The sequence below is a fragment of the Erpetoichthys calabaricus genome, chromosome 9, assembly GCF_900747795.2.
Source record: "Erpetoichthys calabaricus chromosome 9, fErpCal1.3, whole genome shotgun sequence".
Lineage (NCBI taxonomy): Eukaryota > Metazoa > Chordata > Cladistia > Polypteriformes > Polypteridae > Erpetoichthys > Erpetoichthys calabaricus.
Window position 1 is genome coordinate 5,894,837 of NC_041402.2, and position 21,349 is coordinate 5,916,185.

A 21,349-nucleotide genomic window follows, 5' to 3' on the forward strand; every position below is an offset into this window, starting at 1 on the left:
GGACCTTCAAAGTGTGAGTTGATGTTATGGTAGAAGAATGAAGTGGACGGGACTGGCGAGCTTTGCTGGACTGAAGTTGATTTTTTAATTTCCAAGGATGTCAGTCAAAGGAGTTGAAGCCTCAAACGGCTCATTTAAAGTTTGTGTCACCTTTTATTAAACCGGATAGTGCAGGATGGGACAATGGGGACAAGTTAGACAAGTTTGTCATTTGCATCTTATTGCTAATAAGAAAGTCATTAAAAGTTTAAGACTGAAATAAGCAGTGTGTTGGGGGGGCTTCACAAGCGATACCACCACAATGAAGCCTCAAAATGGCACTTGAGCAATAATTGACCTCTCATTAAGAAACAACCAGCAGCCACTGTGGTCCCCCCAGGACCGACGCTGCCCACCCCAGTCTTGATAGCCCATCTGCCTCAAGGTTTGACTTGCTGTACATTCAGGGACGCTTGTCTGCCCACCACAGTTGGGTTATCCGAGTGACCGGCTGCCCACTTTCCTCATCTCCAGCCACAGACCTGCCAATCACTCCCGTATTTGTTCTGAGAGAAACTGCACGGGGGTCCTAATTTGGGGGTCCTGAGGTGGTCTGTCATGTGTTGGGTGTGGCAATGAGCGGTTATCAGTGCAGGCTCCCAATCTGCCTCTCTCTGTGTCTCTGAGGAAAGGCTACAGACTGCTAATGTGTGTGTGTGTGTGTGTGAAAAATCCCAGAATGTCAAAAATTCCAGAAATCCTCAAAACCAACAATCCACGCCACGGTGCCAATCGCTGACCTCACATCTTTTCTCCCCCCATTGCGGTTGCTTGATGTGAACATTCACTGAAGCTCCTGACCTGCGTCTACTTGACTTTATGCATTGTGCTGCTGCCACGTGATTGGCTGATTAGGTAACTGCATGGAGCTGATTGGACGTTCCTAAGGATTTGCTCAATGAGTGTAGATTGGCACACTGGCCAATTGGCACTGGTCAAGTTGAGGTTGTTTCTTCATGATGTGGTGGCATAAATGAATTAGCCCTGTGAACTTGTGTGCCGCGGTGGACCCTGGGGTCGGTCAGATGCATTATAAACGGCAAAAACAGACTCGTTATTTTATTATTTATGTAGTGATCACTCTACTGGAAGGAGGTCCTCCAACTTACAGGCACAATTTGGGGCTTGGTGGCAGGAATTGGCACTGCAGCCACTGTCAAAAACCTCACCCTGGTCCAGGGTGGTGCTGAGGTAACGTGCCATCAGCGCATGCTGCCAACCGACTCAGCTGTATACTAAAATAAAGAAAAGATACGGGGTCTCCTCTCAACGTTTACAATGGAGATGAACATCCCCAGGGTACCCCGTAGCACACAAGTTCACATTGCTAATTCATTTATGCCACCACCGTCAACTTGACAAACACTAAAAGCAAAAGTGTCTCGATGTCCTGTGACGTTATGCATTTTTTTCCCAGTGACTTTCAGCTGCGCACTTCACGAGCGAGTCGATGGCAGCTCAAGATTATGAGAGTCACAAGAGCTTCTCTGAGATCATCGCAGGGTCTTCATCCTCACAGACTGATGACTGTTACTGGGGATGAAATGTGGGGTTCACAACAGTTACCCTCAAACCAGACAGAGGGGTCCATTTGATGGAAGAAGCGTAAGGGGGTCCTCAACCACCATCCTCAGGGGAGTGGACGATTTTTTTTTTTAAAGCCATTCCATGACTTATGAAGACCAACACACTTTAGCTTCCTCTGAATTGTGTCCCCTCACATGAGGGACTCTGACCCGAAATTTAGGACCTCGTGGAATTAAACAAATAAAGTTGTGTCTAGCTCAGTGCCTTTCACATCTATCTCTTATATAGCGCCTTTCATATCTATCTATCTATCTATCGTGCCTAAGGGGTGAAAGACCCTTTGATCAACTTCAAAAATATAAGACAGGAATGGAAGAAACACTTCAGTTACGCTTTGGGCACAAGAAGTTCTAGGGGGGCCACTAACTGCTGGAAGTGTGGCTTTGCTAAAAATGATTACTTCTTAATGAGGGACTTTAAGCTTTTACCGAACATAAATATACAGTATTTCAGTCAGAGATTGGCTTTTGGTCATTCTGTGAGATTAAGACAGAGAGACGTGAAAGGCGCTATATGAGAGGGAAAGGCAGGATGTGACAGACACATAGACATGGAAAACAAAATCTAATAGAAATGAAAGGCACGATAGATAGATAGATAGATAGATAGATAGATAGATAGATAGATAGATAGATAGATAGATAGATAGATAGATAGATAGATAGATATGAAAGGCACTATATGATAAATATGAAAGGCGCTATATGATAGATAGATGTGAAAGGCACTGAGCTAGACACAACTTTATTTGTCCCCCAGGCAGGCTTCATATCTATCTATCTATCTATTAGATAGACAGACAGACAGATATGAAATGCACCATATAAGAGACAGATAGATAGATAGATAGATGTGAAAGGCGCCATAACAGATAGCTAGATAGATAGCTAGATAGTGCCTTTCATATCTATGTATCTATGTGATAAATATGAAAGGCGCTATATAATAGATAGATAGATAGATAGATAGATAGATAGATAGATAGATAGATAGATAGATAGATAGATAGATATGAAGGGCACTATATAAGAGATAGGTAGATGTGAAAGGCACTGCACTAGACACGACTTTATTTGTCCCCCAGGCAGCGTTGAAATTTGGCTTTTTACTGAAGCACTTTAAACAGATATATAAACACACACTGTGGTCTGAACACACACCAGAATGACTAAAAAGGAATTTAAATAGAAAGAACACTTCTGACTTGGCAGTCCCAGTTCCCTGTGAGGTGCTATTCAGGTGTATTGCTGTTGGTATAAAGGACCCCCAGTCGTGTTTTGCTGAGTGATTCATTGGCTGAAAGTCCTCAGTGTTGTTGTGTCACAGAGAGGATGTGCAGCATCGTTCATAATGGCTCTCAGTTTTGTCTTCACTCTCTCCTCCACCTCCAGGGGGTCCAGAGTGTGTCCTGTAACTGAGTCTGCCCTTTTTAATTAGCTTGTTGATTCTGTGGTCCTCTCTTGAATTGATGTGACCAGCCCAGCACACCACACTGGCCATCACAAAGATGTACAGGATGTGAATGGTGTCACTACACACATTAAAAGGACCACAGTCTCCAATGGAAGAAGAGCCGGGGGATTTTTACTGAGTCAGGAGGCGCAACACAAAGCATTGAGAAGTAATTCTTATGAACCCAAAATTTAAAAGTATAAACCAGTGAAGAACTCTAAATAAACCAGTCAAAGAGAACTGGTCTTTACAGACACACACACTGAACGAAACCTGCATCTCCATTGAGTTGTCCGCCGCTTGAGTCGCAAGCATAATAAACTGTTACGCTGGCGCCATCTAGTGGGCATATCAGAAACCAAAATGTAATGTACATATGGTGTCTTTCACATCTCTCTGTATATCTATGCATTATATAGTGCCTTTAATATTAATGTATTAGTCTTTCATATTCATATTATATAGTGCCTTTCACATCTCTCTATATATGTATATATGCATTAAATGGTGCCTTACATATCTAAATTTCTATTATATAATGCGTTTCATGTCTATCAAACTATTATATAGTGCCTTTCACATCTATCTATTCAACTATTATATAGTGCCATTCACATCTATGTACCTATGCATTATATAGTGCCTTTCATGTCTCTGATATAGTGACTTTTACATCCATATAACTATTATACAGTGCCTTTCACATCTATGTATCTATGCATTATATTGTGCCTTTCATATCCATATAATTATATAGTGCCTTTCACATGTTATTTTGCTATTGATCTAAAGTATTTTACATCCAAAAGCAACTTTGCAATTTACACATTTCCAAAAAAAATACTTTTATTTGTACATTTAGTTAGTTTGAAAACACGCTACCAGTTAAGTGACACACCACGCCGTCAGATAGAAAATGCAGAGATGACTCAGGCCTTTCCTTTTCCTGCTTTCTTGACTCCTTTCCCTTTCCGGTGCTGACCTTTGAATCTTTTCTGGAACGAACCCAACTGCTTCTGCAAAAGAAAACAAAGAAGTCATCAGATGTGAACATGCGGTACGCTCAGAACATTAAAAAAAAAAATCTTCACCCAGCCGACCATTTGCTACAAACTGGTCAGGATATGGAGAACCTGTTCAGGCCTGGTGGTCATTTATTTAACACATCAGGGCACTGGGGGACATTTATTTGAAAGAAGTCCTGGGACATGACTGTGCAGTGCAGTGCGGACTCCCCCAGGGACACTGACATTCTTGGCGGATGCACTTAAGAGCGCAGACGTTGGTTTTGAGGGAGTTCTGTGTCTCCCTGTTTTTAGTTTTGCCCCCTCTGCATATCACATTAAATGAACCCTGTAAGCTGTCGGTCTCTCAAACTGCACACACATACACATACACACACACACACACACACACACACACAGCTGCGCTCATCTAATTGTTCACTTTGGTTTTCTGTTTCTTTTCCCTTCCTCGTTTATCTCCCATTTGCCGCCTTCTCTCCCTCAGAGGACAAGTGGACACCTTTGTCTTAAACGCCCTTCCCTGCCATTCATCCACAGACGTGAACACCTGGAGCTCAACAAACACTACTGGCATTTGGATGAAATGAAACTGGAGCTTTCTGGTAACAACTCAAGGTGGGTTTGATGTGAAAACGGAGGGCTATGCTGATCATCACCTCATCCTCACCTCTGTCATGGACGGTGGAGGCTCTGTGGTGCTGCAGCTCTCTTTATCCTTCATTATGTTACGTGGCATCACGTGAACTACCAGGAGATTTTAAATTTAAACCTGGCTGCCTCAATGATTCAACATGTGTGTCCAAATCAAACGGTTAAAGGAACACAAACATTACGCTACTGCCATGGCCCACTCAAGTCCCCACTGAAGACCCTAGAATTTCCCAACACAATGCTAGACTGATGTGTATCTGGAGGAGGCCATTGTAATGTCATCATTTTTTAACACAGAACTGAATGTTTGGGACAACAGCCCTAAACTGCAGAAAGTTCACCAGCTGTGGAAAATATCCTGTGTGGTCCCAGTTTCAAAGAAAGGGGCCTTCCAGAGACCCCAAGGAGTTCAGATCCGTTGTGTCCATCATAGCTACTTTAACAATGGAGACGAGTCTGGGGTACAGGAAGGTCATGGAAGACAACAACCTGCAACTCACAAACATCAGCGAGACAAAAAGAGCTGCTGGTGGACTTCAGGCATGCCAAGGGGCCTCCGAGACCCATCACCTATCGGGGTGGTTTGGGGGGCAATCACACCAACAACAAACTGGACTGATCTGACAACACAGAGGTGCTAGACAAGAAAGGCCAGACCCAGGGTGTGGTTTGATTTGCATTAGCAAGCTGCTGGAAATGTTCTACCAATCCACAGTCACCAGTGTGGTGGTCTATGCTGTGGTAGACCTGAGCACTAAAGAAGCATACAATGCCTGAACAAACAGCAGGAAAGCATGCAAACCCTGGACATGCTGGAAGGTGTTGTGGACCAAGAGAGGATGATGAGAAAATTGGATGCCATCGTGAAAAATTTCCTCCAGGAGGCGCTCTCTCACTGAGTGCTTTTAGCCACAGGCTCATTCCACCACGGTGGGCTAAGAAGCACCTCTGAGGGGTCTTTTCTGCCCACTGCTAGCAGGCAATTCATTGTTTCCACCCGATGTACTCATTAAGAATATTTTTATTTATTGGTTTACTTATCGGGTGGCAGTGGTAGCACTGCTGTGTCGCAGTAAGGAGACCTGGGTTTGCTTCCCGGGTCCTCCCTGCGTGGAGTTTGCATGTTCTCCCCGTGTCTGCGTGGATTTCCTTCCACAGTCCAAAGACATGCTGGTTAGGTGCACTGGTGATCCTAAATTGTCCCTAGTGTGTGTGTCCTGCGGTGGGTTGGCGCCCTGCCCGGAATTGGTTCCTGCCTTGTGCCCTGTGCTGGCTGGGATTGGCTCCAGCAGACCCCTGTGTTAGGATATAGCGGGTTGGTAAATGGATGGATGGGTTTACTTATCGACTGATCGATTGACTGGCTGACTGTATTGTTGTTATTTATGTTTTTGCCGCCATATTCATCTGAATTTCACCAGGGGATTGATAAAGTCCATCTAATCTAATCTGATCTGAGCCACAGAAAAACCAACTGACCCGCTTTACTGAGCAGACCGGCCAGGTCTCCACTGTGCTGGCACAATGACAAAAGAATCTTTAATAACTAAAGTGAATTTCAAAGGAAAAGAATAAAGATGAGCCAAGAGAGTCTCCCATAAGGACACAGGATAAATGGCTGCTGACATGGGAAAAATAAAATTATAAGTCAGTCTTTTCAAGCAGTAATCCATCCATCCATCCATCTCAGCAAAAGACTTTCAACCTCCAGTGTCTCCGAGCTCCACACTGCGTCAAGTCAATTGTGGCGTCTACTGTACTTTACTTCCACAGGTTTGTCCAGTCAAAGGAATAGCATAGAAGATAAACTGATTTGAGCCTTTATTTACTGATCGGATTTTCAACAGGTCAAAAGTTGGCACAAACCAAGTTGAAGGTCTGCGTAAACAGCCTGAAAGATTACAAAAGTCAAAGTACAGTGGTGCCTTGATTCAGGAGGCCGTTTGAATTTTTCAAAGTCCAAATCGATTTTCCCCATCTCTATATAACTGCTCAGTAAAATGAAAGAACCACTTTGAAAACACATGAGATCTCAATGGGAAAAACAATTCTGCTGGCTCTCTCTACTGATAAGGACTGATATGGTGACGTGTGAGGAACGAAAGGATGGAAATGAAAATGATCAACCGACAGAGGGACACCCCGAAAATCAAAGGGAACAAAATGATGGGGCAGGCAGGCGAGTCCATTTGGCCGAAATGTCATTGCAGCAACTCCAAATTGTACTCAGTAGTTTGTATGCCAACCCCCCCCCCCAACATGCCTGACAATGTCCTGATGAGATGACGGATGGTGTCCTGGGGGATCTCCTCCCAGATCTGGACCAGGGAATCACTGAGCTCCTGGACAGGCTGAGGCGTCGGATGGACCGAAACATAATGTGTTCTATTGGATTGTGGTGAGGCGAGTGAGCGTTTGCAGTCAATGGTATCAGTTCCTTCGTCCTCTCGCCACATGAGGAGGCCGGCATTGTCGTGCACCAGGAGGAACCAGCGTAGGGTCTGAGGATGGATCCAAGGATTTAATCCCAATACCTAATGGCAGTCACTGTGCCGTTGTCTAGCCTGTAGAGGTCTGTGCGTCCCTCCATGTATATGCCTCCCCACACAAACCGCTCATGCTGAACGATGTCACAGGCAGCAGAACGTTCTCCACGGCTTCTCCAGACCCTCTCACGTCTGTCACGTGTGCTCAGGGTGAACCTGCTCTCATCTATGAAAAGCACAGGACGCCAGTGGTAGACCTGCCAATTCTGGTATTCTATGCCAAATGCCAATCGAGCTCCACGGTGCCCACTAGAGGACATTGGGCCCTCAGGCCACCTTCATGAAGTCCGTTTCTGATTGTTTGCTCAGAGACATTCACACCAATGGCCTGCCTGCCTGCTGGAGGTCATTTTGTAGGCTCTGCCAGTGCTCATCCTGTTCCTCTTTGCCCAAAGGAGCAGATACTGGTGGGTCCTGCTGATGGGTTAAGGACCATCTACGAGGGGCCCTGTCAAGCTCTCCTAGAGCAGAGGTTCTCAGTGTCGGTCCTGGGGGGGGGCCCACTGTGGCTGCAGGTTTTTGTTCCAACCAGCTTCTATTTTTAATTGGACTCCTGGGCTAATTAAGTGAACTGTTATTTGTCAGATTCTGTGTTTTGGGAAAAATGTAGAAATTAGAAAACTAAGTTTGGTATATTAAAATGTACCAAGCAGTTATATTGGAATAATGTATTTTTGTTTTCTTTTTAACAATATTTTCATCTTGTTTTTCATTCTGTTTTTTGCCAAGTGTTCTAATTGTTTAATTAATTAATTATTTTCTAATTAGTGGGTCTAAAGCTGAAGTAGTTGCAGCCTTTGATTATTCATTGTTGTTTACCTGGCTGTCTGCTGCTCTGCTGGTTGTCATTATTAAGATACAATGAAGGGAGCAAACTGCACAGAGAAAGGGCAAAATAGAATGAAATCAACAAAAGGGAGTGAAGCATTTAAATCTACAGCAAAAATGGAAATATTCCTAAATGTCTTATTAATGTAAGAATCATGCTGCGGTGCTTTCTTAATGTAGAATAAGAGACGAGAAAAAAAACAGCTAATTAAATGAGATCACTGTTGTCTGGTGTTGTCACGGATTATGAATCTGGTTGGAACAAAAACCTGAAGCCACAGGGGGCCCCCAGGACCGACTTTGAGAACCTCTGTCCTACAGTAACCGCCTGTCTCCTGGAATCTCCTCCATGCCCTTGAGACTGTGCTGGCAGACACAGCAAACCTTCTGGCAATGCCACATGGTATTGATGTGCCATCCTGGAGAAGTTGGACTACCTGTGCCACCTCTGTAGGGTCCAGGTATGGCCTCCTGCTACCAGTAGTGACACTGACCATAGCCAAATGGAAAACGAGTGACAAAACAGATGAGGAGGGAAAAATGTCAGTGTCCTCCCTCCACCTGTTAAACCATTCATTCCTGTTTTGGGGGTCGTCTCCTTGTTGCCCCTCTAGTGCACCAAAGCAGCTGAAACTGATGAACAAGCCCCTCTGCTACTTAACTGACCACATCAATCGCCCACAAGTGTCATTAACATGATGCTATACTCTCACTAAAAAGGGGTCCTTTCAGTTTTTTGAGCAGTATGTATAAAATCCAACGTCTGTATGTCTGTCTGCTTTTCACGAGAGTACTACTTAATGCATTTAGATCTTGTCTTTTATTGTAGAATTTGCTGGAACATTCTGGTTGATTTTGCGACTTCTCTCATTGCGCTTGGAATCATAGTTAGCTTGCAGGAGCGATTTATTCGCACAAATCCGAGACAGAGGCTACGGGCTGAGGGGAGGGGGCAGCGTTACGTCAGGAGTGGGGAGCCGGGCAGAGCCCTCCTCACTCACGCGCCAGCCTCTGTTCGAGTCACTCTACCCGCTCACCACTTTTTGGAGAGGACCTCGCCTCCGCTTAGCTAGCGATACCTGTTTGGTTATTGATTTTTAAAGTTTGTCCTGTTTCAGTACTACCTCAGCCTCAGGGGACGGTGAGTTAGAAATAATGGAAGGTGAATAAATTGGCGACCAGGCCCTACCCATTTCGATAAACTTAAACAGCAAACACACTTAATTTAAGGTAAAAACAACACAATGAAATGCCCTAAATTCCAGTCTGTGTATTGCATGTTGCCTGAAGAAGGGGCTCAAGTTAACCAATAAAAAGTGTCATTTTGCCTGACTTCTCATCACATGCCCTAAATAATAAATAAAATACGTAAATAGTGTATAATAAAATGAAATGTACGGTGGCACACATAGTCACGGCGGCTCGGTGCTCTGTGTGTCTGTTTGTATTCGTGTTGCTGTTCTTCATCTAAAGCCGACATGATCTCCTAAAACTAGGACCACGCAGCGAGCGGACAGCCTGTTACAGCCGAGTTTCTCCACTCCCACGACATGCCAGTGGACACAGCCAGGTATCAGGACTCACCACAGGTAGGAGGTGGCACAGGGACAGGAGGCAGAAGTGGGTCTGCAGGGCTGGCGTGACTATGGAGGGGCCACATAAGCCGCCTCTTCCTAGTATTTTTCTCATCAATGCAAGATCCTTCGCAAATACGATGGACGCATTGAAGATGCAGGTTACAGCAAATAAGATCATTGAGGACAGTTGTATTCTGTTAATTACACAGATGTGGCTTCATTCATTCCGGATACAGCTATGGAGTTAGCAGGCCACACGGAACACTGGCAGGACAGGACCGGAGACTCCGGTAAGGTGGGTGGGGGGGGGGCTGATTATGCCTGTATATCAACAACAGCCGCTGTAATAATACTAAGACTGTACACAACAGACGAATTTACTCCTGCTGCATAAGCGCCATCTGTTGTCATCTGTTTTGCACTTTGTGCACAGTCCGAATGTAGAAGCATCGTTCAAACTCCAAATCATACTTCTCCTCAGCATTCGAACTCTGGAACATTCAAATTTAGAACCGTTTTGACATACGAGGCATTAACTTTTGGAAGCCTCTGACTGGCAAAGTTTCCTACCGTATATACTCGCATATAAGTCGGGTCTCGAAACCTGAAATATTGATCATAAAATCAGACCCCGACTTATATGGCCGTTCAAAAATGTGACAATTCATTTTTTCTTTTTTTTACATCTTCTTGCCTTCTCTAATCTCGCACCAGTTTCTCAAATGCATCAAATTTTGTTGCAGCAGCGCGTTTACCAATTTCTTTCGCTACTTCAATGACGTTTAATTTAAAACCAGCTTCATATTTTCTTCTGAGCAAACTCTCCATCATAGATAAAGGTGTATGAAGGTGTGAGATACGAAAAACACAAATCTGTGCAAACGTCGCTTCGGAATAGTTCAGGTACCACCGTGTGGTCACGTAGGCACAATACATAGAAAGAAAAGGGCCGTGTGCTCCGTGGTTACTCTCTCAGGCGGGTGTTAGCAGATCGTAATCTCTTGGACCAACAGCGTGAGTTTTCCGCATTCGACTTATACGACCGACATTATAAAATTCCAGAAATTATACAATAAAATCAAGTCACGACTTATCCGTGGGAGAACTTATCTGTGAGTATATACGGTAATTCAGTTGATAAGAAGTACGCGTATGGCTTATTTAGGGGCCTACCTTTAAAGCCAGTGTTTTATTGCATTTGGAAATTCACATAACTCAGCCAAGACCCTAAGAAAACATAGTGGACCTCCTACAAGTCCAGTTCATCCTTACAATCGATTTTCTAAACCACTGAAGGTCCTGCAGGCTGTAGCAGGTCCCACATGCACTACTGGCCTTTTGTTAGTTTGCGTCTCCTTAATGTATATAAAAGGTGGAAATGGGCTGCTCTGGGTTTGCCCATGAAAAGGGTCTGCACCTGTAGCCTCTTTAGCATTACATTTAATTTTCTTGGGGAAAAAAAAAAAAAAAACGTAAAAAGCATTGCATTTTTGGCCTTGAAAAACTGCATATTTATTAAATCTGAACTGTAAAATGTGCAAAACACTAAAAGTATAAAGTCAGAAGTGTAGAAAGTATAATAATAATAAAACAAATAATTCTAACACCGCATATACCAGGGGTTCTGGAGGGCCTCAGTGGCTGCCGGTTTTCATTCTAACCATCTTCTTCATCAGTGACCAGTTTTTGCTACTAATTAACTTCTTTTGGCTTAATTTTAAGTAACCTGACTCAGGCCCCTTAATGGTTTCTTTTTCCTTAATTAGCAACCAAACAATAATGAGACACAAAACCACATGACCAGCTCATCTGTGCGTATCACACAATATCTGAAAATAAAGTAAGGTGAAGGTCTCGGTAAGGTTGATCTCGCAGGTCAACCAAGACATTTTGATGGTGTTCTTAGAAAAAAACAGAAAAGAACAGCAGTTTTAGAAATGTCCGCTGTGGCAAAATGAGAGCAGGAACAAGCCATGGAATTAAATAATAGGTTTAATTAACAACTGCTTCTAATTGAGAAACTGGTTGGAGTTTGAAGCCCCAATTTAGCTGGTCATCTGTGGACTCGTTTCACGTCTCATTTCTGTTTGGCTGCCATTTCATGAAGAAAAGAATCAATTCAGAGGACTGAATCCTTAAAAACAGGGCTAATAAAATTAAGGGAAAAGATAGATAGATAGACAGACAGACAGACAGACAGACAGACAGACAGACAGACAGATAGATATGAAGGGCACTATATAATGATAGATAGATAGATAGATATGAAAGGCACTATATGATAGATAGATGGATAGATACTTTATTAATCCCAATGGGAAATTCACAAAGTTAATTAGCAGTGAAAACTGGGCACGGATTAGGAAAAGGGTTACAATGAAAACCCGCAGCCCACCAGGACCGAGTTGGACACCCCTGGCATATACTGTTAAAATGTGTCGTTTGTGTGGTATATTTTGAAACACAGTGAAATACACAATCCAACATCACAGCCATGACAATAGTAATGTGATTCCTTGCGGATTTTCCTTCCAGACTGATCAGCTTTTGAGCAGCACATATCCGAATGACATGTGTGACACTTTCGGATTCACCAGAATCACTTTTGAGTTCACTGGCCATTTCAATTTCACTGCCTAAGACATGGAGTTGAAGCAGAAACATCGACAACCTTTAAGGAGAATCTGGATGAGATATTGAGACAGATTAGCTATTAGCTAAACACGTGGGCTTGAAGGACTGAATGGTCTCATCTCATTTGTCAAATTTCATGTTTTTTATTAGAGTATTTTGAGGTCTGTTACAAGTTTGGTCGTTGACATTCGCAGTGGCCACAGGCTCCCCCACCACCAGGCAGATGAATGCACTGTGAATAAATAACTTCAACTTGAAAAACACCCAGCGTATCTTTAAACTTTGAATTCGCTTATTGCCTATTTTGCTTACCTGCAGCAGATGTCCTTATTCTGCAACATGCTTTTCATGTTCATGTTCAATTTGTGAACCAAACAGTTCCTTCTTTAGCATGCTGATCTGGACAACGCTTTTATAATTGTCTAAAACAAATCTCACCACCTACCTTTTTTCTCTTGTTTTGTGTCGACACTTCCACCTCCATCTTTTTTGAACTGTTCAGTTTATCTGATGCTGCCTCCTCATCACTGTCCGACTGGAAGTCGTCACACTCCGTGGCTTTCATCTCCACATCCTGGGAAGTTTTAAGTGGGAACATCTCCTCTGTTGGAAAAGAAAAAAAAAAACTGAGCGCCAAAGAATAATTTAAACAATAACAACCCGTCTAGCCACTTTCAGGACCCCCCTTTATCCATCATGGGGTTACCAAACCTGGCTGAGATACTACTCCATCGCTGATTTATGTGAGCTGTTCCTTTCATTGTTTTTACTTCAAACTGTGGAAGAAGTTTCAGTGTCGCTTCCTGAACCCAGTTCTGCTGCTCTTCCATTACAAAGTTGAAGCAACATGGGGCCAATGTGGGCAGCACTGACCGCAAAGCAGGAATCAACCCTGGATGGCATGTCACTCCATTACTGAGAACATTAAGAGTGCACACATTCACACCACTGGTCAACATTACAAATTTGTCCATTCATGTAATGGGGTGCACGGTGGCACAGTGAAATTGCAGAGGTCCTCCCCGTGTCTGCGTGGCTCCAAAGACATGCAGGTTAAGTGAACTGGGCCCCAGTCTGGGTTTGGCTTGTCAAGGGCGTGTGTGTGTTCTACGCAGGGTTTGTTCATGCCTACGCTAACTGGGATAGGCTCCAAACACCCCTCACGCTCCTCGTCTGGACTAAGTGGGTTAGAAACTGACATGACATTCATGTTATTCATTTTTTGCTCTGATGTCATTTACTTTGAGGAATATATACACGAGTTTAACTACAATACGGCCACCTAACCGAGTGTTGAAACGGATGAAGTCCAATGGTATACAAGGAGTTCAACTAACACAGAGAACAGGAAGACATCAGCAAAAGATAAGAATGAACTCAGCAGGAAGACGGAACCAAAACATATTTAGGAAAAGTTTCACTGGCACTTTAATTAAACACCAGCAACACACTGGGTTAACTGGGCTCAGGTACAATCTGTGAACCAGTTGAAAATATGGATATGAACATTTGAATTGGGAAGTGATCAGACCTGTGAGTGTGTATGTGTGTGTGTGTTGGTGTAATCGACATAGTCGATTATTTAAATTTGTTGGTTGGTGCTGCACACGTTGATGTATCGCGTTTTTACCATCTTTCAAGAGTTCAACTTTGCAGCGCCTAATTCACCTGCAGGTCCTTTGTGTAAAAGACCACGGACTTCTAAATTATGGGAGTACCTTAAACTAAAGCCAAATAATATTGCGTTCTGTACACAGAATCAATGTGAAATTAAGTTATCTGAAGTTATGTGAAGGAAGCATTCCAGAGTTTTCTATGAAGGAGACAGTGTCATAAGTTCTAATTACTTTTGTTAGTTCTGACTGGTGTGGAGAGCAGCTGGGGTTGGTACCCAGCTGGAATGCCCGGAAGGACCGGAAGAGGGATTACGCCTACTCCGGATCACGAGGGGGCGGTCGGTGGCTATGGGGACCACAGGAAAGGAGCATGGAAGCTCAACCCTATAGGGGCCCGTGTTCACCGCCAGGGGGTGCCTGAATGCCTGGAGAGCTCTGGCCCTCAGCACTTCTGCCACACCCGGAAGTGCTGCGGGGACGAAGACCAGGGACACCCGGAATGCTTCCGGGTGCACAGCTGGCACTTCCGCCACACCAGGGAGTGCCGGCAGAAGTTAATCGGGAGGCACCTGGAGCACGTCCGGGTGAGGATAAAGGGGGCCGCTTCCCTCCGTTCAAGGGCTGGAGTCGGGTGGAAGAGGACGGAGCTCGGAGGAGAGGAGTGGAGGCGGTCATGAAGACATGAAGAGAGGCACTGTGAAAGGCCTGGACAGTGGGTGATTGGTACGGGAGTACTGGGTTGTACATCTATATATTACACAGTGGGGGAAAAAAAGTATTTAGTCAGCCACCAATTGTGCAAGTTCTCCCACTTAAAAAGATGAGAGAGGCCTGTAATTTTCATCATAGGTATACCTCAACTATGAGAGACAAAATGAGAAAAAAAAAATCCAGAAAATCACATTGTCTGATTTTTGAAGAATTTATTTGCAAATTACGGTGGAAAAAAAAGTATTTGGTCAATAACAAACAAGCAAGATTTCTGGCTCCTGCAGACCTGTAACTTCTTCTGTAAGAGGCTCCTCTGTCCTCCACTCGTTACCTGTATTAATGGCACCTGTTTGAACTCGTTATCAATATAAAGGACACCTGTCCACAACCTCAAACAGTCACACTCCAAACTCCACTATGGCCAAGACCAAAGAGCTGTCAAAGGACACCAGAAACAAAATTGTAGACCTGCACCAGGCTATAATATTATTATTATTATTAATAATACATTTTATTTATATAGCGCCTTTCCCATGCTCAAGGCACTTACAGAATATAATAAAGAATGGCAGAATATACAGTATATAGCATTGTACAAACCAGATAAATAAAGAAGATTAAGACAGTAAATACTGGAAAAAAAACACAACATAATTGATGGTCTCGCACACACATACAGGTTACATGAGCATCTTGACACAGAAGTAAACTGAGAGAAGGGTAATAAAGTCAAGTCGAGCTAAAAGCCTTAATGAACAGATGAGTTTTGAGTTGTTTTTTAAAAGAATTCATGGAGTCAGCTGACCTGATTAATTTCGGTAGGTCATTCCAGAGTCTGGGCGCTATACAGCTGAAGGCCCTGCTGTCACCCATGGAGTGTAGATTAGTGTGGGGCACAACAAGATTGCCAGAATCAGAGGACCTTAGTGGGCGGGCAGGCACATAGTGATGGAGAAGATCACTGATGTAGTTTGGCGCAAGGTTATTTAAGGCTTTGTAGGTTATTAGTAGGATTTTATATTCGATTCTGTAAGGCACAGGGAGCCAGTGGAGATGGAGCAGGATGGGTGTGATGTGCTCGCTGCTGCTGGTTCGAGTAAGGACTCTTGCAGCTGAGTTTTGAATAAGCTGGAGCTGTGATATAAGATTAGAAGGGGCACCTGCCAGTAGGGAATTACAATAATTTTAATAATAATTTTTTAATAATAATAATAATTTTTTGCATTTATATAGCGCTTTTCTCACTACTCAAAGCGTTCAGCAATTGCAGGTTAAGGGCCTTGCTTAAGGGCCCAACAGAGCAGAGTTCCTATTGGCATTGACGGGATTCGAACCGGCAACCTTCCGATTGCCAGTGCAGATCTCTAGCCTCAGAGCCACCGGGATGTGATAAAAGCATGGACAAGTTTCTCAGCATTAGGGAAGGAGAGGAAGGAGCGAACACGGGATATGTTACGGAGGTGAAAGTAAGAAAGTTTCTTAATGTGATTTATGTGGGCGGAATAAGTGAGGGAGGAATCAAAAATGACACCAAGATTTTTTACAGTAGAGGCAGGTCTGATGAGATCACTGCCAAGATGGACAGGGAAGGAGCTCATTTTTATCTGAATATTATATCTATATATTGCCTTTGATTCTTGTAAGTCTAAACATTATCCTCTGATGAAGGCTCCTGGTAGGGACTGAAAGCTCAGGAATAAAAACTACTTTATGATACATGATTCATTTTGGTCTCCCTTTGTGGATCTCCAGATGCTAATTTTATATAATTATATATATATATATATATATATATATATATATATATATATATATATACAGTATATATACACACATATATATATACACATACATAAACCTATGTATATATAAAAATCTATGTATCTATAAGAAAATGGCAATTCAGATAAAAATAACAGATCTAGAAGCCTTACCTGGATAAAGGTCAGTCATGCTGTCATCTGACTCCTCTTCCCTGTCACTAGATGTGGGCTCCCAAAAGCCCGTGCTTTTCTTTTTTGTCCTTTCATGTTCCTGTTCCTGTTCCTCCTTCTTTCCCACTCTTTTTTGCTTATTCTGAAGACAGGCTGGCACGAACTCTACTCCATCCCGGACACACTGCTCATCTGTAACACATAAGGACATTTAGCCTAAATCAGGAGTGTCCAGCTCTGATCCTGGAGGGCTAACAGGGTTGCAGGTTTTCCTTCCTGCCATTTCCTTCATCGGTGACCACATTTTTTTTGATTTTGATATACTTTGTAAACTTCTGCAACTTCTTGGAGTTTTTTCCCTTTCATTTTAATTTCCATGTTTTTTTCAAGACTCAGTCCTCTGAATTCCTTCTTTCTGCTTTAAAAGACAGCCAAACAAAAATGAAATGTGAAGTGAGCCAACAAATGACCAGCTAAGTTAGGGCCCCAAACTCCAGCCAATTTCACTCCAACCTGTCTCTTAATAAGAACAGGAGAAAGTAGGGTGAAATGACACCTTTTATTGGCTAACTAAATAGATTACAAATGCAAGATTTTGAGGCAGCTATGATCTCTTCATCAGGCAAGGTGCCTTAGCTGCCTCGAAAGCTTACATTTGTAATCAATTTAGTTAATCTATTTAATCAATCTATGGCTAACACAGTACAACAGTCTACTTCTCTTAATTAGAAGTCAGTTTTTGTTAAACCCGTCCTTTAATGCTATGGCTTTCTGGTGCTCTCCTTCTGCCACAGCTGACACTTCCAAAATGGTTGACTTTCTTCTTACTAAGAGTACTAACAATTTTTTTGTGGACCTGAGCTGATCAACATTACTAAGAACTTGACCTTGCTGGTGAGCTGGTCATGTGTCAGCCCATTTTGTACCTCATTATTGTTTGATTGAGAATTAATTAAAAAAAAAAAAAACAATTGAGACGTTTGAGTCTTGTTCGCTTTATAAAGGACCAGGTTTAAAATGTGGCAGCACTCACACTTCTGCAGGGCTCGTTTGTACTTCTTTCCATTGACATGTGCCAAGACATCATGTGGGGTGCGGTTGATGTGCCGAATAGTCAGTTTGCAGAAGAGGTGGTTGCTGTGAACAGAAGTTTAAACAAAGACACAGTCAGACTAAATGTCTAGCACAGCTGTTACTTTGCAAATTATGCATTTACATTTTCTTATTTGGCGGAAGCTGTTTATCCAAAGCGACTTACAACATTTACGATAAAATTGGTTACAGTTCTTTTGGTTTTTTTTCCCTTGCAGGTCAAATGACTTGCTTGTGATCACACAGTGTCAGTGGCGGGATTTGAACCCACAACCTCTGGGTCTGAAGTCCAAAGCCTTAACCACTGTGCCACAATGATATGCAGCTTGTGATGAGCCTTCAAATTCATAAATCCTACCAACATTTAAATTTAAACCTCAGGACAAAAAAAGTAGTCTCAACAGCTATGTGAAAAAGTATGTGCACCCCCCAATGAATAATTTTTTTTTTTTTTTTACATATGTACCCCACACTCTAAATGTTTTCTCCATGTCTGCACGTGTCTTCCTCCAGGTTTCCCTTCACATCCCAAAAGATGTGTCGGTTAGGTCAACTGCTGATTCTAAAGTCTATCTGTGTTTGTGTGAGTGTCAGTTCTTGCCCAAGTGTGCCTTGTGATGGACTGGCGTCCTGTTCTGAGATAATTCCTGCCTTGTACCCAACGCAGCTAAGATAGGGCCCGGCCCCCCATCAAGCCTGAAGTAGTGATCTTGCCCTGCTTATATTATTATGTCATCATAATAGATGCCCAATTAGGGTTAGGGTTAGCAAGTGCAGTCAGGATTTCAGTTGTAAACCTTCACACGAAGCTGCTGCTGTGAAAGGTAAATAAAGGAAGACTAGTGTTACAGCATTGAGTTACTTAATTTTAACTTGATTCATAAAGTAGAAAGAAAGAAATTCAGAGAAACAGTGAAAGTGCAGCTGAAGGAAGATTCAAGTAAATCAGTGGCAACTTGGGAGTCTTATTTATTGGCAAAATCCAGTACGTCGAGTAATAGGATCTAAATACAGCCAAGGAAAACAAAAAATGATGTTGTCCACTCACTCACGGTTGTTTTGTGCTAGGGACCACGTGGGGCTCATATTGGCTGTAGTCAAAGCTGGGGACTTGTTTGGTCAGGTGTTTGTATTTCTTGCCACTGGTGTAGGTTTGGAGGTCAGAAAGGCGACAGGGGATCTCATGGCCAGTGAGCTCACATCTGATCTGTGGAGAGAGATGAGAAATGTTTTAAGTATACATAACACTTCTTCACGTAAAACAGACCATGTGACCAAAAGTTTGAGGATGCCCCCTTCCAAAGGATTGAGTTTCAGGTGTATCATTGTGAACAGGTGCATAGAGAAGCCATGCAATTTCCATTGACAGACACTGGCAGTAATAATGGTCGTACTGAGGAGCTCAGTGACTTTAAACAAGGAACTCTCATAGGATGCCACCTTTGCTACAAGTCAGCATGTGAAACTTCAGCTCTTCTAGATTCGTTCCTATCAGCTACAGTGGGGTGGATGTGTCAAGCACCAACAACAGCTCAGCCATGAAGTGGCAAACAAGCCGAAATCATAGAGTTGGGGTCAGAGAGTGCACAGCATGTAAACAAATTACCTCTTCTCTGCTGCATCCCTCACAACGGAGTTTCAAACTACCTCTGGAAACAACATCAGCACGAGAATGTGGTTAGCCTGCCTATGGAAGTCATCTCAGATAAAGGAGCACTGGAATCATCTGCTCAAGGGTCTGCTCATCAGATTGGCCAGCTTAGCACCTACTCACCTGTAGAATGGCCAATAGGGAAGAGGCACCTTCAAGGTCTCCAAGGCTTCTGGCTTCTCTTCTACCGAGATTTTACATGAACTGATGGGCAGGTATGGCTGGTTTTCATTTATGTTAATTAGTTTCTACTTGGTGTATTTGAAAAAATCTACAGTGTATCCGGAAAGTATTCACAGCGCATCACTTTTTCCACATTTTGTTATGTTACAGCCTTATTCCAAAATGGATTAAATTCATTTTTTTCCTCAGAATTCTACACACAACACCCCATAATGCACGTGTGCCTTTCGGATGCTGTCACTTCTGTTACGGACGTCTGTTTTTGGTGTTACGTTATGCTGGACACACCATTAGTTCCTTAAAACTCTCAAAAAAAACACAGTATCGTCTTGGCTGATGTCTCTACTGGTAAATCGTGCCCTCGTGCACAGGACTCGTTTATTCAAATCAGTACGTCAACTAAGAAGCGTAATACGCGTACAACTGCAGATTTTCCTTTTTTTTAAATTAATGGAACTGATTAAGACAGGACACATTTTATAGTATAAAAGTAACACGGAAACGGTCGCAGCGCATCGGCTCGCTCTCTCAAACACACACACAACGAACGAACGATTACATTTGGAGATAAAGTGCATAGCCCTGCATTTACTTACCTTGCCCCGCTCTGTTGGCATCAAACTTGGATGTCGATCTAGAAATGCCTGAACGTCAGGCGGAATCTCACTCATGCTGCCGTTCCAGTTCGAACAAAATCGGCAGGGATGAACACGCGAGCGAAAGGAAACAACACGTGAGAGCGCACCGACCGGATGTGAGGTAGCCTTAGAAAATAGCGGAAGTGACGTACATAAACAAGGACGGCGAGGGGAAGTTGTTATTTTGTAGTGTCGCGCTAGGGATCTCTTCAGAAGGAGAAATGAGATTAACTTGGATCTCGAAACGAATCGATGAAATAGGGATTATTATCTTACTAAACCACGCTTGAGTCGATTGCTCAGTCGGTTATATTATTGGAGTGTTCCTCGTTAACTCAAGGCGGGTGTTGTAACCAATTCCAATCCCCCTGTCATCCCTGACAAAATTGTAATAAAAAAAAAAAGTGACGAGTCACGATCAGGGCTTGCACAGCAATCAATAGTAGACTACGGCCTTCTCTTGAATTCGTACCCTACAATTAGGTGTTGCCACAGCGGATCATCTTCTTCCATATCTTCCTGTCCTTGTCATCTTGCTCTGTCACCCCCATTACCTGCATCAACAACAACATTTATTTCTATAGCACATTTTCATACAAAAAGTAGCTCAAAGTGCTTTACATAATGAAGAGAAGAAAAATAAAAGACAAAAAAAGAAATTAAAATAAGACAACATTAGTTAACATAGAAAGGAGTAAGGTCCGATGGCCAGGGTGGACAGAAAAAACAAAAAAAAACTCCAGAAGGCTGGAGAAAAAAATAAAATCTGTAGGGGTTCCAGGCCATGAGACCACCCAGTCCCCTCTGGGCATTCTACCTAACATAAATGAAATAGTCCTCTTTGTAGTTTGGGTTCTCACGGAGTCTCTTGATGCTGATGGTCATACAGACTTCTGGCTTTTAATCCATCCATCATTGTTGGATCATCATGGTGCTTTGGGTAGATGGTGGTGGCGCAAGCCACCACCAACAGGACACTGGAAAAGGAAACAGAAGAGAGAGTAGGGGTTAGTACAGATTTTGAATGAATAGTTATTATAATGAATTGGATATACAGAGTATCAGGATTAAATTACAGTGAAGTTATGAGAAGGCCATGTTACAGTAATGTGTTTTCAGTAGTTTTTTAAAGTGCTCCACTGTATTAGCCTGGCGAATTCCTACTGGCAGGCTACTCCAGATTTT

General features: G+C 43.0%; 1 protein-coding gene across 1 annotated transcript; it reads right to left on the bottom strand.

Moving 5' to 3' along the window:
• Window positions 1–3,906: 3,906 nt before the first annotated feature.
• On the bottom strand, window positions 3,907–20,289 carry surf2 (surfeit 2). Its single transcript, XM_028809100.2, has 6 exons — window positions 20,123–20,289; window positions 18,745–18,899; window positions 17,634–17,737; window positions 16,601–16,792; window positions 12,785–12,942; window positions 3,907–4,094 (listed from the first exon to the last, which is right to left on the bottom strand). The coding sequence occupies exons 1-6, from the start codon at window positions 20,195–20,197 to the stop codon at window positions 4,008–4,010; spliced, it is 771 nt and encodes a 256-aa protein (XP_028664933.2). The 5' UTR covers window positions 20,198–20,289; the 3' UTR covers window positions 3,907–4,007.
• Window positions 20,290–21,349: the final 1,060 nt, after the last annotated feature.